At 44.2% G+C, this 16,731-nt stretch overlaps 1 protein-coding gene across 1 annotated transcript; it reads right to left on the minus strand.

Moving 5' to 3' along the window:
• Positions 1-1,306: 1,306 nt before the first annotated feature.
• On the minus strand, positions 1,307-8,229 carry HRH3 (histamine receptor H3). Its single transcript, XM_074288764.1, has 4 exons — positions 8,067-8,229; positions 6,945-7,496; positions 4,418-4,584; positions 1,307-2,980 (listed from the first exon to the last, which is right to left on the minus strand). The coding sequence occupies exons 2-4, from the start codon at positions 7,183-7,185 to the stop codon at positions 2,099-2,101; spliced, it is 1,290 nt and encodes a 429-aa protein (XP_074144865.1). The 5' UTR covers positions 7,186-7,496; positions 8,067-8,229; the 3' UTR covers positions 1,307-2,098.
• Between the last annotated feature and the right edge of the window lie 8,502 nt (positions 8,230-16,731).

Raw genomic sequence — 16,731 nt, forward strand, 5'->3', positions numbered from 1 at the left:
CAGGTTTCAAATCCAAATCCTATCCATTACCACCATGGGATGGCCACTAAACTCTAAGGTAAGGCTCCTTATACCAGGTACAGAGATCCAGTGATCATTGCCTCCCACTGAGTATCAAGAAAAACTTGAGTGAATGGAAAAAAAAATACACTTTATTGTCATTTCACAGTTTGGCAGTAGTAGCAGCAGCAGAAGCATTGCCAGAAGCAGAACATGCAAAACAGCTGGTTTCAGGCACATATGAGGGTGACTCAAAGGGCATGCTACTTTTTTTTTTTTAGATGGTGTGTCCTGCTTCCTACAAAAATCCCATTGCTTGTCACTTAAGTTTAACCATTTTTTGCTGTTTTGTTCTCTAAACATCCTTTGGTTCTCTAACATTCTTATCTCCCAAATTAAATCACAAAGCTCCCACTGAGGAAGGTGATCTCTTACTCCTGCTGTGTCAGATCCTTCACACTAAAGAACTCAGAGCTGGCTTGGTAAACTCTTGTCAAGTTATTACATGCTTAAAGTCTGGAAGTCCTTCCATATAGGAGAAGCTAAATTAATCATGCTCACCTAGAACTTTTTTGTTTCATTTTCAAGAAATCACGGCAATTTTCTCCTGTGCCCTTCATTATCTCTAGAGGATGTGTTGATATTTCATGCCTTTTCTCCCTAGACTGCAAGTTTTTCCGGACTGCAATTCTTTGAGCGCAGGGATGCTGTCTACACATCTTCACCTCCTCCATTGTCAGCATTTGTTGATGGATTGAATGGTGCTCAGTCTCACTGAAGCCCAGTATAGTTAAATCATCATAAATACCCACATTTCAAATTCACTCCTATCTCCCATCTTAACATGGATTGAATTGTGAAAAGAAGTCAGGGCCATCCAGTGGCCTCAGTGAGATGGACTGATGTCACTAGTTCCATTACTTCTATCAGCCCTAGTGCCCAGAACACAATAAATACAGCACCATTGCTTCCATTGGGCTGTAGAGTAAGAACCAATAGTTGAGCAGCCTATGGAGACAGAACATTCCTCAAATCAGTCCATCTCTGAGACTCTCTAGTCCTCTAGAATGTCTTATTGCTCTTAGAGTGTCTACTTTCTCTAGAATAGGTCTGCGGTTCATTGGTGGAACGGGATAGAAGTAGCTCAAAGCTGCCACAGCTCAGACAATGTCAACAGCACAGAGAAAAGAGGACGTGGGAGTCCATGGCTGCCAATCCAGCAGGCTTCATGAGCACTGAGTTCCTTTGATTTTTTTTTTTTTTTTGTTATCCTTCATTAGTGAAAGAAGGTTGAATTTCACATATATTTTTTTTTTCTTTTTCCTAAAATATCCAGAATGAAAAATACAGCAGAAGCAATAGACTGAGGTTTCTTTTAGGTCACTTGTCATGACCTGCTTTCTTAAGAATTTCCCAGTGGAGAGAGCAAGAGGGAGGAGGTTTATGAAGCTGGGCTAAAGCTAGTGCCTATGGTGGCAGCATATAGAAAGAGTAAGACCAGCTCAGCAGGGGCTGACTGGCTGAAGGGAAAAAAGTCAGAGAAGTCTAAGGGAAGGCAGAACGTTTGATCACAAAAACACACACACACACACACACACATATATACACACACACACACACACAGTACTTAAAAAAAACCCAACCTGATAAACCTTAAAAAGAGAGAGACAGCTTAATAACACCAACGAGATCCAGAGTTTCTGCACTAGAATAACCCCAGCCATCTCCATCTCTTATTTGTGCTCCTGGGAGCAGCTGTTTTAAGCTCAGACTATAAGAACCCACGGGCCAGCTCCTGACAGTGTGAAGCCTTTATGGCTGGCACCAGACTCAAAGGGCAACCTTTGATGGACCAAAATGGGGCATGCAAAAAAAAAGCCACGCCATCCCACAGAGACTTGAGGGATGCAGCACTGAAGAGCTGCTGAAGGAACCATAAAGGCAGGCTGCCCATTCTCCATAAGAAAGTAGTTCATCTCTCCCGACCTCTGCAAGGGCTAACCAGCTACAAATAGGTCCCTCAATTAGGGACCCATTACTTCAGTGCTGGCAGCATTACCACTCCCTATTTTTCCCCCACCTTTCCCCCAGCTTGGAATCACTTCCAGCCATGCTCCAGGGAATTATGGGGCTGGATTTTTAATTTCTTGGGGCAGAGAAGTTTCATGAAGGCTCTGCGGAAACTGTAATGGCACAGGGGATAAAGGATGGGGTTTACTGCAGAGTTGACCCAGAGCAGCCAGAAGGATGTCTCATACCAGTAATCAGGAATGCAGCGGCCATGGCAGGCAGCCCGAATGATCATTAGGAGGGTGTAGGGGGCCCAGCATAAACCAAAGATGCTCACAATCACTGCCAAAGACTTGGCCACTTTCTTGTCCCTGGAGAGCCGAAAGCGTTGGGTGATGCTCTGGGACATCATCTTCATCCTTTTCTCCAGGGATGAGGTGGATGCCGAGGGCTTATAGCTCCTTTTCAAAGACCTTGGCTTTTCAGAAGCATGGGTGGAACTGTTGGAACTGGATGTGGGTGAGTCCCGGGCACCATCTGGCTTGTCTGAAGGGTGTGCCTCATACTTGTGAAGGTTCAAGGTCTCCCGGGGCATCTTCTGCTCCCACTCCCAGCACTTCAGGGAGAACTTGGGATTTGTCTCTGACTCATGATTGAAGAGCCTCCCAGGCTCCTCCCGGCCCACATCTAGCCGATCCCGGGTTCGTTTCTGGATGTTCAAATAGATGCTCAAGTTGAAGAAGGTCACGCTGAGGAAGGGTGTGAAGAACTCCAGTGTGGAGGCTGTGATGAGGAAGTACCAGTTGTAGAAAAACTCAGCATAACATTCACCCTCTGGGATGATGCTTCCACCAGAGAGATACTCCCAGCTCAAGATGGCAGGTCCATAGAGAAGGAAGGCCAGTACCCACACCAACACCATCTTCTGCACTGCCCGCCTGGTGTTGCCTTGCTGAGCACGATAAGCAACCTGAGGAGAAAAAAATCCATCTCTCCTGGGTTATCACTCTTACATTTACTTTTTTGTTTTTTTTTTGTTTTATTTTTTTCCTGAGGCAATTGGGATTAAGTGACTTGCCCAAGGTCACACAGCTAAGAAGAATTAAGTGTCTGAGGCTAGATTTGCACTTAGGTCCTCCTGACTTTAGGGCTGGTGCTCTATCCACTGAGCCACCTAGCTGCCCCCTGGATTATCACTTAAAAACAAGGCTAGGGGCAGCTAGGTGGCGCAGTGGATAGAGCATCAGCCCTGAATTCAGGAGGACCCGAGTTCAAATCTGGTCTCAGACACTTAACACTTCCTAGCTGTGTGACCCTGGGCAAGTCACTTAACCCCAGCCTCAAAACAAAACAAAACAAAACAAAACAAAAAAAAAACAAAACAAAAAAAAAACAAAACAAAAAACAAACAAACAAAAAACTAGGCTGGTTCCTTTTTTGTTTGTTTGTTTTAAAAGAATGAAAACCATAGGATATCAGAACTAAAAGGGACTTTAGTCAAAACTCATTCAATAATTGGGGCAGCTGAGATCAAAAGAGGAAGAGGATTTCATAAGGTCATACAGTGACAGAGTCTGGACTAGAATTAGTTCTTTTGACTCATATTTTCCTGTCTTTTTTATACCACCACTTTACCAAATTTACTTTGAAATCATCCAGTCCCAGCCTAGGGGAGAGGAAACTAGAGGCTTCGTCTACTTAGTTCAATAAGCTATGATCACAGCTCTGGGGAAAATACAAAGTTTAGGAAATGAGGTTCTTCCCTTCACAGAACTTTAAGTCTAGTGAAGAAAGTAGCACATTAAACACAGGGAACCACAATACAAAAAAGACCAAAAGAGACACAAGCAAAGTGCTATGTGAAATATGAAAGGTCACAGAGAAGGTGATATTTGAAATTGGATAGGAGAGGAGTACCAGTCACAATGTGATTAAACAATAAAACAATAAATAAATGTTGAATTGAATTGGATCCTAAACTTCAGGGGCATCAATATTTGTCCCCCTCATCCCAAAGTTCAAAGTTCAAAAAAACGTGGTTCTCCTCTAATTGCAAAGCATTATAGGAACATGGGTTTAGGATTGTGAGGGCTACCAGAAATTAGCTATTTAGTCCCTCACTTTACAGATGAAGAAATAGAGGCTCTACCCCAAGAAGATGACATGACTAAGGTCATACAAGTAAGGTCATCAAAGATGGGATTTTAGCATAGGTAATCACTCCAGAATCCATGTTCTTTCTGTTTTTTAGCACAGATTCTTTCCGTAGGCTCTTGAACTATAGGGGTTGCTTGGGTCATGATAAGGCAGATGTTTGCCTAAGTTTTCTCTTAGCACTATCTTAGAAGTGGTATGATAAGGCAGCTTCCCACTTCTCCCTTATGAAAGTTTGAGCCTAGAAACTCACCGCCCTGGTAACAGAGAGAAACCGATCATAACTGATTAATACAATGTTGAAGACCGAAGAAGTGCAGAGCAGATAGTCAACCACCAGCCACAACTTGCAGAAGCTCCTCCCAAAAGTCCACTTTCCAGTCAGCACATAGGGTACATACAAGGGGATGCAAAAGGCTCCTGGAAGGAAACAATATAGAAGTTTGAAAAAGGTCTAAGGATCAGAGAGGATTGAGGGGAAAGGAAGACAGCAGACAAGAGGCGATTGCAAAGACATGAAGGTGTTCTTCTCAAAAGAGCTATGAACACTGGAGTCAGAATGCTTAGTTTTGAAACTTAGATACAATACATAGCTTATAGAACCATGGGCCAGTGATTTAACCTTTCTTAACTAGAGTTTTCTGCTGTAAAGTGAGGAATTATTCCATATTTCACCGAGTTGCAGGAGGAAATGCTTTGCAAATCTTAAAATGCTCTAAAAATGTGAATTTTAACCATGCTACTCTGGAGGGTCAGGCAGTCACAAAGTTTCCAGGATTTCTTCCGCTTGGTAACTAATATTCTCCTTTTCATTTTTTCACTAAGGTCTCTGGAAAGGCTTCTGAATTCAGGACTTAACCGCAGAATGTTCAGGAGAACAAAGCTTGAGTCAGGCATTTATCACTAAACAAGTCAGAAAGGAAATTCCAAATCATAGAACAAACTAGGGGCCCAGATTGTCTGATAAATGGCTGTTGCGCTCTGCTGGGGGAGGGGCTGAGGCTTCAGACCTTGAAGAGCTGAAGTAGTTTCTGCCTTAGAGGACAAATTGATCACCTCTTGCTGTATCCATAGGAAAAATTCTCCATTCTAGGTGAATCCTGAGAATCTATAAGCCCCTCCCTCACGGATGGCATTTAGCCTGGCCCCTTTCCTGTAGCTTTTGTCCCATGGCAATAGGTGATACTTATGGCTGTGGCATCCTAGAGACCACACCAGGTGTTGGCCGGTTTGATGCTTCTGGTCCTCTCCTGCAAGGGGGGGTTCTCATCAGAAAAGCTCTGTCCCTCCCACCTGTCATTCATCCATGTAAACTCCTCCCTTCCAGCCAGTAGGAGCAACAAACTCAGTCTTCTCAGACTCCCACACCAGCTGGAGTTTCTCCCCAAACCCATTGTCTCCATGAACAGCAGGGGGAGGAGATCCGTCTCTCTGTCAGCCAGTCACCAACATTTCTTTCTCACCATTCCGAGGAGAGGCACCTCCATGCCTTCCTCCCCACCCCCACCTCCTTCTCTATGCTTCCTAGAGCATTCCCCCTCTCCACTTACATTACTTTGGAAAGTTTCCTCTTCTCTTCTGAGACTTGCCTCTACCCCTACTTCCCCTTCTTACCCAATCAGACCAACCAGCAAGAATAGTGTCCTCCTTCTGTTATTCTAGAATAGGTGGATAATTTTTTTTTTAAACTAGGTTCCTTGTCTGGGATAGAGACATAAAAGCTTTGGCTAATGGCTGTGGAGACGCCACTGTATTTGGAGTCCAGAGACCTAAGTTATAATTGCTGCTCATTCACTTGCCAGCTGAGTGACTTTGGACAAGTCACTTCATCTTTACCATTTTCAGATAATATGAAGATAAAAATGTGTGCTACCTGCTCCCAGAATTGTGAGGATCAAATGATGATTCCCTTTCTAAGCCTATATAAATGTCAAACATTATACAACTTTGCATCCCCTCCCAACCCCTTCCTTGCTGAAAGCCTCCCCTCCCCGATCTGTAGGAGCAGAGGGATGTTTGTGTGGCACCTAGACACCCCCACCCCAAATGCCTGGTTGCCTCAGAGAAGCGGAAGGATAAGAAGAGAAGCATCTATCTGTTTTCTCTTCCCCGTTTCCCCACCCCCATTCGGAAGCAAAGGCTGGTGATGTTTTTCCCAGGGACAAGCACACTCACATATTCTATATCCCAAGAAATGGAAGAGATCCTGGGGAGTTGGACCCATGTGCAGGGGATGAAGCACAATGGCACTGTTCCAGTTCCTCTCCTTGCCAGAGCCGAGGGGCACCAAGTTGCCCCCCTCCCATAAGGATATCGTTTCTGGTTCCTAGATTTCTCTAAGTTTTCTTGCCTTTTCTTCCACCAGGAAAGAAGTGGGACCAGCACGGAGATTCCCCGCCAATATCTTCCATGCAGGCCTTTCTGCCCCAGATTCCCAGAGCCCCCCGGGCTGCTCCTTTTGCTGGAGAATTTCGCCCAGGCGGTGCAGAAGACAGCGCAGGGGACTCCAGGATGACTCTTGCCTTAGACTCTAACTACTGCTGTGCCCCTTTCCCTGTTGCCCTCTGTCCCTGGCTCCCAAGGGTCCTACAGCTGGCATCTCTCCCGGGAGGCACCCATTTCAATGCGCTCCCAAACTTCTTGCACCGGGGTCCAAACCACCGCGCCGGCGTCTCCCATCCTTCCTACAGCAGCCTCAACTTGAAGACCCCTTCCCTCCGGGAGGTCGCCAGCCCTGGGTCACTCGCCCCTCTCCCTCCCCCAGGGTGGCTGTACTTTACCTACTAGGAAATCGGAGATGGCCAAATTGAGCAGGAAGAAGTTGTTCTGTGTGCGAAGGCTGGAGTCCACCACGAAGGCCAGCATGACCAGCGCGTTGCCCACCACGGTGGCCACGATCAGCAGCGCCATCAGCACAGCCAGGACCACGGTCCAGGCGGCGGAGAAGCCGGGGGCTGTCGCCTCTCCGGTGCTCGGCCCCCAAGACACATTGAGGGCCCCGTCAGGCAGGGCACGTTCCATGACAGGCTGGAAGAGCGCCGCCTCATGCACCCCCAGAACCACCGGGTCGAGGGGGGGCCCGGCCTCGAAAGAGCAGGATCTACACACCTCTAGGGCTCGAGCGCGTCCGCAGCACGCGGGCCAAATGGGGTGGAGGGTGGTGGCAACAGGTGTCTCCGGAGCGCGGTGTCTGTGATGCTGTACCCTCTCCGGCTGCCTCGGGCTGAGACTCCAGCTCCGCCTCCCGCCACTTGGTGTCCGCAGCCCCGCCTCGTCTGGCTCCGCAGCCTCTGGCAGAGGTGGGCCAAAGAGGGTCAGGAAGGCTCAGCAATCTAGGGCGAGATAGGAGGGGGGGAGGGGTACCTCAGAGTGACGGGCACTCGAAGTGGCCCGAGCAGGGCTGGCGAGAGTGATGGTACACCAGGAGCTGCATGCTTCTTCCCCTCCCCCACTAACTGCTGGTCCCTAAGCCCGGAAAACCGCCCCTCCCCCCTCACGGTTTGGCTGTGCAACTGGGGAAAGGACCCTTCACAGCCCGCTGTGTGCCAGGCTGAGCACCTTCGCACTGCGTCCTTACACTAGGCTGAGGGCCCCCTGGACCGTCTGCATGTGCACCGAGAGGAGCACTCTCCTTACCGTCTGCGTGTGCACGGTGCCGAGGGCCCCCCCTCATTGTCTGCGAGTGTATAAAGCTGAGCTTCCCCGCCCCTTACAGTCTGCCGCTGCACGAGGCTCAGCACTCTCCTCACCGTCTGCGGTGCACGGGGCCGAGGGTCCTCGTTACCGCCCGTGCACCGAGCTGAGCGCCCCTCTCCCTGCCCGCCGGTGCATCGCGCGGTTCCCCGTCCCTGCCTGCAGGTGCACGGCTCGGAGCTCCCCTTACAATGTTCAGAGGCACCAACCTGAGCTGCGCTCCCTGTCTGCTGGTGCGCCGGCGGAACACCCTCCTTACTTGCTATGTCCGCGCCAGGCTGCGCGCCCCTCACTACCTGCCCGGGAACCGGGCTGAGCGCTCCCCTCGTCCACAGCCAGTGCGCTCGGGCGGAGCGCGGAGCAAGAGTGCGCTCTCAACCTGCTCCGAGCCCGCAAGCTCACCCCAGCCCCCACCCCAACTCGTCCCAGCAGCCTCTTCTATTGGCTGCGGCGCGCTGCTCAGGCACGCCGCCCGCCTGGCTCTCTCTCCTCGCCCCACCCAATAAGCAGAGCCAGCCAGAGAGAATAGGAAGGAACGGAGAGAGACAGACGGGAACCCTGGACAGCTCCCCACACTTCTAGCTGGCCTTAGCGCAGCAGCCGCCTTCCTCACTCGGGACCCCAGGAAGACTCAGGCGGGCTCTGTCTGCACGGATTCCCGAGTAGCACTTTGTGGGAGAATGCCTGTGGGAGCGTGATGGGAGATCCCCCTCCTCAAGTTCTCCCTCAGTCTGAGTGCCCAGACAGAAGCCCTAGGCCTTGCCCCAGGGGTCCGAGGTGACTACGAGTACATCCTCCTCCCCGCGACACGAGAGTACCAGAGGCTCCGCGCCAGAAAGTGTTCCTGCCTCAGCCCTTCTCTCACTCCCACCCTCCCGACTGTGTGTGGGGGAGGGGGTCCATCATTGTCTGCTTCCATCTCCCCCTCTAACTTCCCTCTCCCTCCACAAACGCATCTCCAGCCAGCCTCTGCAGGAGGTCCGCGAGTCCAACTTCTCCTCTGTCCTCTCCTGGGTCTTCTATTGCACTAACGCACACTCAGCAGATGGGACCCAGCTGTGACTCCAACAGCTGCATCTCAAGTTGGGAAGGTGAACAGAAGGCGCATTTTCCTTTCTTGCTTGTATTTTTGGTGGGTTATAGTTTATTTATTTAGGGTATCAGGGAGTCACTAGTTGCTGCCGGGCAGAGTAGAAGGTGGTAAACGAATAAAGGAGACCTGAATAGGAAAAATTAGTCTACGCTCTCCCCGGGTTTTCTTTTTCTTTTTCTTTTTTTAATTTCAGTGTTTCATTTTTGAAGGGAGATTCATTACCATCAGTGAAACAATGTGAGATAATCCCTGCCTTGGGATCGAAGGCCCGGCTGCTGGGTAGACTCTTCTCAGCCAGCTCCCATTCTTCTCAGCAGACTCAGGACAGCGCATCCTCTGCGCCTAGTGCCCAGTGTTTCCTTCTCCAAGGGTCCCGGGCCTTCCAACTCCACAAAGTCTACACTTCCCCACCTGCCCTTTTCTCACCCCCAACTCTTATAGGAAAGCCTCCCCAGTCTCCCATAGAGACCCCGGGGATGAAGAGAACTTGTTCTCTCTGCCCCAGCTTTGTTATCCTACCTGGGGGCGGAAAAGTAACTTTCTCTCTTGGGCCTCAGTTTACTAGTGTATAAGACTGGGTGATTGGAAAGATGATCTCTTCCAAGCTTTTTACAATTCTATCATTCTCTGGATCATTGCTTCCTTCCAGCTCTCGCCATCAGAAATGAAAACCTAATTGGGATAGGAGGAAGTAATTGCTGATCTTGACTATATGACTTATGAGAAAGGAGACACCTTGAATCCCTTCCCATCCTCACATCCTCCTATACAGCTCCGGGCCGAACTAAACTGCTCCAATAGCGACCCAGATCTCTGGCTGCTTGCCCTTACACCGAATAGGGGCCAGGCCCTCTTCCTTCCCTGATTCCTCTAGCCTGCTCCTCACACCCGGAGGCTTGCTTCAGGATAGGCAACTGCATAGGGAAAAACGGGAGAACATTGCCGAGTACGGACAGGTGAGGTCACTATGAGCTAGTCAACCCCAGCTGCGGGATTAACTACAGCGATAGGGAGCCAGCCCTTCTGTGCAGACATGAGGAAACACACCCAGACCCAGAATAAATATGGAGGGAGGAGAAAATGTGAGGAAGCTCGTGAGAAGGAAGAGAGGGGAGGAGGAGGAAAGGAGAAAGAGAGAGAGGGAGGGGACTGGGAGAGAGAAAGCACTCTGAATACATATAGGAACCAAAGACACACAGAGACAAACGTGCACACTTAAAAGCAGAAATACATGAAGACAGACCCAATGCACATACAACAGATAGGTAAGCAGATAGATATCTAGAAAGATAAATAAGTACAGACATACTTAGTATCTGGCCTCCCACCCTACCCCCAAACATATTTAATCTGTGTTTGTAAAGGGAAGTAGGGAGGAATATAGCTTTTACTTTTTCTTCTTTCCTCACTTCTCCGGGTTCCTTCTCTTCCCTTCCTCCCCTCTTTCTCCCTCCACCTGTCCCTTGCACAATCAGATTCTTTCTGTGACCATACTGTATTGAAGGTATGACTTTGAAAAACTACTGAAAGTATTTGTGATGAGGATTAAGGGCTAGGAAGTAGAATGAAGGACTAAGTGAAGGATGAACTAGAGGAACATTGGGAGGCAAGCCTAGGAACAAGGGCAACAGGCAGGGGAAGCTGGAGGAGTGAACAATTCCTGAGCTTCCTAAAGGCTCTCACAGACTACTTTAAAAATCAGAATTTCTTTGGGCCTCTGAGATAATTATTTTGGTATTTTTGAGTTGGGAAAGATTTTCTGAGCTTTTGACTCTCTCCCTTTTCTGAAGCCTGTACTCTTCTGTGGGGCCTCGGTAAGCACAGCATCTAGATATTTGGTTTGCCATTCTAGTAGATTATCCCCTTATTCTTTTAGGAAGGGGGATTTCAGATCTGAGCTCTGGACCCCTCTATTCTTTATTTCTACCTTCTCTCTCTGGTGTTGGTAGTCAGCACTTAATTCTCACATCTGGATCCCCTGGATCATGGGGGAGATGGTGTTAATTTTTCATTCTTACCAGAAAACAAGAAATTTTCACACAAAATTACATCAAAAAATAGTAAGTGGCAGAGACAGGATATGAACACTTATCCTCTGTTTCCTAATCCAAAACTTTTTCCAGTTGGCCATACTAAAAGGACCTTAGATATTCATGTCGTCTAACCCACTCATTTTACAGATAAGGAAATTGAAGAACGAAAAGTTTAAAGGACTTCTCTCATGTCATCAAAGTAGTAAATAGCAGGGCTAGAGAATTTGAACCTAGGTCCTCTGATTTCAAATCCAATGCTATGACACCGTTGTTTACTAATTAGGTTGTAAACCCCTTGTGGACAAGAATTGTATCTTCTATCCTCCATAAAACCTGGAAATAGGGCTATGCACTGCTACACTACATGTATATATATGGGGGGAAATACTTAAAGGGGGTAGTTTGCAATCTTATTTCACATTATTCCTTTGCTTAATCTTTTTTAAAACTAACTATTCAAGTGTCTTCCCCCATTTCAGCTTTCCCATACTGCCTTCCCATTCAGTTCTAAACTCAAGCTTTTTCACAAGGCTGTAATGGACTCCCTTTCTTTCTCTATGCCTTCCTATTGAAATCCCTTTTTCTTCTTTCAAGGGTCCAGTTCAGGTGCCACCAATTACATGCACCTTCTTCCAAGTTCCAAGATAGGAATGATTAAAAGTTCTTTACAATCTTGTTTGCTTTTTGTCTGAAAGCTAGCTAAGTTATCAAAATCTTTTCTAAAATGTGGCAATGCAAAGAGGGGATCTATCTGGGGTCTTCTTGAAATAACAAATTCCCCTGGTAAATATCTTATTTTAAATCATCAATGCCTCGGTAAATACACATTTATCTGGTGTTTTTCTCTCCTAGCATGAGGAAACTACCTACAAGAGTCAAAGAAAAATTTCACCAACTTATCATGTGCCACATTTCAGGAGGGAGTTGGAAACAAGGAGCAAATCAAAAGGGGGATTACAAGGATGATGATGAGAGGACTAAAATCCCTGTCATATGGATAAGTTAACAAAACAGATTGTTTAGCCTGTAAAATGGAATCATAGGAGAGACATAATTGGAAGAGTCTAGATTTGTTTTGTTTTGTTTGGTACCAAAAAGCAGGGTGGAAGATTTCAGCTCAGTATAAGAAAGTATAAGAAAGAATATATTACAAGCAATTTAAACACTCTAGGATTGGAGTGTATTATTTAAAAAAGGTTCTAATCTCCTTGTTACTGCAAAAGTTGATGCAAACAGGATTTCTGCACAAGAGAGGAGGTTGGGTTAAATGGATTTTGAGAGCCTCTTTTAAAAGTGGGAAATTCTATAATTCTACAAGTTTTACAGTTGTAATCAGGATCATATTTGTAAATGCATAACCTTATGGAAGGACTCCCCAGTCAGCAGGCTAAGATCTTTCTAGGAACAGAAATTTATCTTTCTTATGTTGTCTAACTCACTCATTTTACAGATAAGGAAATTAAAGAACTAAAAGTTTAAATGACTTGTCTCATGCCATAAAAATAGTAAATAGCAAGGCTAGAGCCTGCTATTGAGCAATCTTTTGCTCAAAATTGCAAGATAAGAATTTGAAGGAATCCCAAACAGTATCTAAGTCAACCTATGTCTGAGCATAAATGCCCCCCACATTTTCCTGGCAAGTTATCCAACTTTGGTTTGATCACTAATTGGACTCATTCCTTTCCTCGTCAATCAGGAAATTAAACAAGTAGGAAATTAGGATAATGTTCTAGGATCTCAAGGCATCCACTTTTGATGAAGTGAAAAAGAAGAAAAAAAAATCCAGCAAAGGAAAGACAGATGTTTTGCTTGATTTTTGATCCCAGGGAGCTGTGGTCTTCATGATCTCATCATTTTAAGTTGAAGGGAAACTGATAAGGAGGAGGAAACATTCAATCTCTAAAGTTGTGGCCATTACCACCACTTATCCTCCTTTCATGAGTAGACAACAGAATTGGCAATGGATTATAGTCAGAGGGAGATTTTGACCTTTCTTTGTGTCACTTTGACTCTTCACATCAAATGGACAACAGCTGGATAAGGATGACTCAGTAAAGAAAACTCGTTGTTTTTTGTCTAGTTGAAAAAAGCAGACAAAAAGTTAATGGCCATAGAAGAGATGAGAGGCAATGTTTGATTTTATGTGCCAATAATCCAGATCAGCAAAGTCTGTCTTTTATCTTTGCCCCTCATATTCACAATTTTTTTCCACAATATTAATTCCTCAATCATCTCATCCCCCATTAAGTTTTGACAAATTCATTTGCAAATATGTCTGCCTTCTGGCAAAAGGCAGAAGAAAGTGAAGGGACCACATAGTCAAAAAATGTGTAAACTAAGAGGTGGGAGAGACCTCAAAGACCATCTAATCTACTCTTCTAGAGGGAAGAAAGAGACTTTTCTACTGTATTCTTGACTAGTTAAGCTGATTGGTGACCATGATTGTAAATAATAAAAATGCTTTACTAGTGACTAATTTTGATCTACATATGTCTAGGTTCTAATAATCTCACTTTAAATAATGAGATATTTCTGTCAGAAGCTTCTTTAGATGATCATTTAGTTTAATGATTGGAGCTGATTGTGGTGGTAGAACTTTTATTATTCTTCCAAGAAAGAGCATTTTAAAAAAACAAAACAACTGACTGGAAGATTTGCAGGAATTCTAAGCAAGGTAATTTCATCTACTATGTAGAAGAATATTCTAACACTATTTTATGGATGTAAAAATAATGGTTTCAATGATAAATATGTTAGGATGTAGACATATATAGTGTTAATTTAATAACAACATTTTCAAGAGAAAGATGAAATAATACTGCTAGTATTAACCTACTGCCCTACTGATTTACAAGCCTACATATAAGCTCATCATTTCATAGATGAGAAACCTAAAGCCCAAAAAGATTAAATGAATTGCCAAGGGTGGTTACCCAGATTGTAAATAGCAGAGAAAGTATTTAAACCCAGAATTGTAACTAAGGAAGAGTAACCAGAGCTTTGTTCCAGGGGTCTGGTTTTTTTTTGAGGGGGAGGGGATTGAAAAAATTTGTACTCCATGAGCACAGAAACAGCTGATCTTAGTGCTTTGTTAACAAGAATTATTAATTTAAATAGAAAGCTACCAGATGGCCTACTTCTTCCTCTCCACAACTACAAACGAATGAACTTAATACACCCCAGCAAAGTTGCTGAGTCCCTAGGGCCTCTGTCTCCTCTTTACCTCAAATGAACTTGTCTTAAAAGTTAATTTGAAAGTGTATTTTGTGGTGTTTGCACCAGAGGCAAAAAATGCTGATTTTTAGTTCAGTTGAAATCTAGGTTTTCTGACTCAAAACCCATAACTTTTTTCATTGCACTGAACATCCTGGAGCCTAGAAGGTAGAAGGAACTAGATGCTGGCTTGGGTCTTAAAAATTAAGGTTGATACTTTAAAGTTGATTATTTTAAGATCTTTATACACCTAATCCTTTAGAGAGAAGAGAGCCAACCCAATGTCTTGAGCTTTATTTAATGATTTAATACTGAATTTCAAAGGCAATAAATAGCAATGTCTACAATACCCAGCAGACATTGGTCCAAATAATGAGTTCGGTATAGAAAGATCAGATCATTCAAACCACTAAATACCACAACTTTGGAATAACTCATCTTAGTCAGGTATTTCTCCCAATTAACCAGGAAATTGCCAAATTTTTCTTTTACAGGATTAAAAAAAAGTGCTGGTGGCACTTCAAAGGACATATGTCTGTGTTCTCAAGGAAATGAGCTAATTAATTTCACTGTTGAAGCGCTTCCTGCTGCCTTTCTATCTTCTACTAGGGCCAAAACAAAACTCTAGCCATGACAAGTAAGGGTATGGGGACAGGCAAAGTTGAAGGACCAGATGCAATATCATTGTACTCATCACTCCAAACTGTGACCTGGAATCAGAGTAATGCTTTCTGAAGGACTTTTCAAGATTATGAATCCTACCCTATTGTGTCTTCTAGAGAAGATGTTTTGTCTTCCATTTTTGTATGAGCTCATACAGATACAGGAATGCAGATTTCTTTTTTTTCCCCTTTCCTTTTTCCCCTGACAATCTAAGTCAGCTCCTAGATGCATACTAATGAGAAATAGGGTGGTGTATGTGATCAGAATAACTTCAGATGCCTCTCCTGTCTTAGAATGAAAACCAAGGCATTGTAACTCCATCCTTGATGTGGACAGTTGTTCAGGACAATGGATTTGATGGAATGAAATACAATGAGGGGACTTCTAACATGTGAGTTGTGCTTATAGGATAATGTAACTGCCTGTTCCACAACCATTAGAGAAAGCCAATGTTGAAGTAGGACTATCCCTAATTGGCTGTGCCTGGACACAGTTGTTTCCTATTGGGGAGTAGCATTAACTGCATCTGAAGCTCATTCAGAGTTGGGGGAGATGGGGAAAATGCAATCTTTAAAAGAATGAAGGCATACCATCCCAACAACATGAAAAATTGTGCATCAACTTTCTTTGCTCAAGCTCAGAACTTCATAATACCATTCATAAGATTTAGAGCAGGAAGGGACTTTAAAGACGCATCAGTTCAATCCTATCCTTTGAGGAAACTGAGGCACAAAAAAGCTAAGTGACAAGTGACAAAAGGCATACAAATAATAACAGAGCTAAGATTGAAACCCAGTTTTTTCAACTATATAGATATATACACATACTTACAAACATATATACACACACATACTAACTCTATCTTTATCTTGTGCTGATTCTACTATACCCATTACCTTTCAGAACTTGTTGGATTTTTAGTTTCTTTGAAATAAAATTAAACCTTGGGCTATATTCTCTTAATGTAATATAAAGAGCACATGCTGATACTTTGATGATATGTAATACCATTTTGGATTTGGATACTCTTTTCAACAGTACATATCTTTTTATCTGGTATGATTCTTACCTATTTCCTCTTATCAATTCTCCACAGGAGTCAGCCCGAAGTATAGGAAACTTCTCTGGATCTCATTTTCCCATGGAATATAAGGACTATCTATCAGTTATTCCTAGTTTTCAGTCTTTTTTCATTCATACATTTCTCTGATGATATCCCTCATGCTACTTCAGAAAAAAAAACAACTTCCTTATTGTCATACAGGTAGGAATAAGTGAAGCCAAAAATGAAACCTGGGTCCTCTAACTTGAAATCAAATGTTCTTTCTATACTTAAGTATAAGTCTTCATTAGCAATATGATGGAGGCAAGTAGCACCCATCACAAAGCTTTCTATTATCTTTTGGGTAAGTTTCACCTTTAATTCTTCAAAGACTGTTGTTACATGACTCATAGGCATATAATATTATTAGGTAACTATTAATATTAAAAATGGGGTCTTTTGTTTCAGGATTTAAAGTCATTAGAAGCACCACGCAATCTCTCAATCGAAATCATTCTAATCTTCTTATTTAATTCTTGGTTCAGTTCATTTTCCATCTGAAGTATCTCTTCAGAATAATGAACTGAAGGACTGGGTCTATTTAATTGAAAATTATAATCTGGACAATAAACATTTTTCATTCACTTGTTTTTTCCTATGTAGATTATTAGTCCACATATTTTTAGTAATAATAAATGTAATTTAGGAGAATCTGAAATGCATTGGAATTTGGTGCAATTAGCACAATGTAATCAACAAATGGAAATATCTGGAGGACTCTTCTTACTGTTAGCAAGGGTGTTTAATGATTCTTTATGTTTCCTTTTAGA

This window comes from Sminthopsis crassicaudata, chromosome 2 (assembly GCF_048593235.1).
Source record: "Sminthopsis crassicaudata isolate SCR6 chromosome 2, ASM4859323v1, whole genome shotgun sequence".
In the NCBI taxonomy this organism is placed as follows: Eukaryota; Metazoa; Chordata; class Mammalia; order Dasyuromorphia; family Dasyuridae; genus Sminthopsis; species Sminthopsis crassicaudata.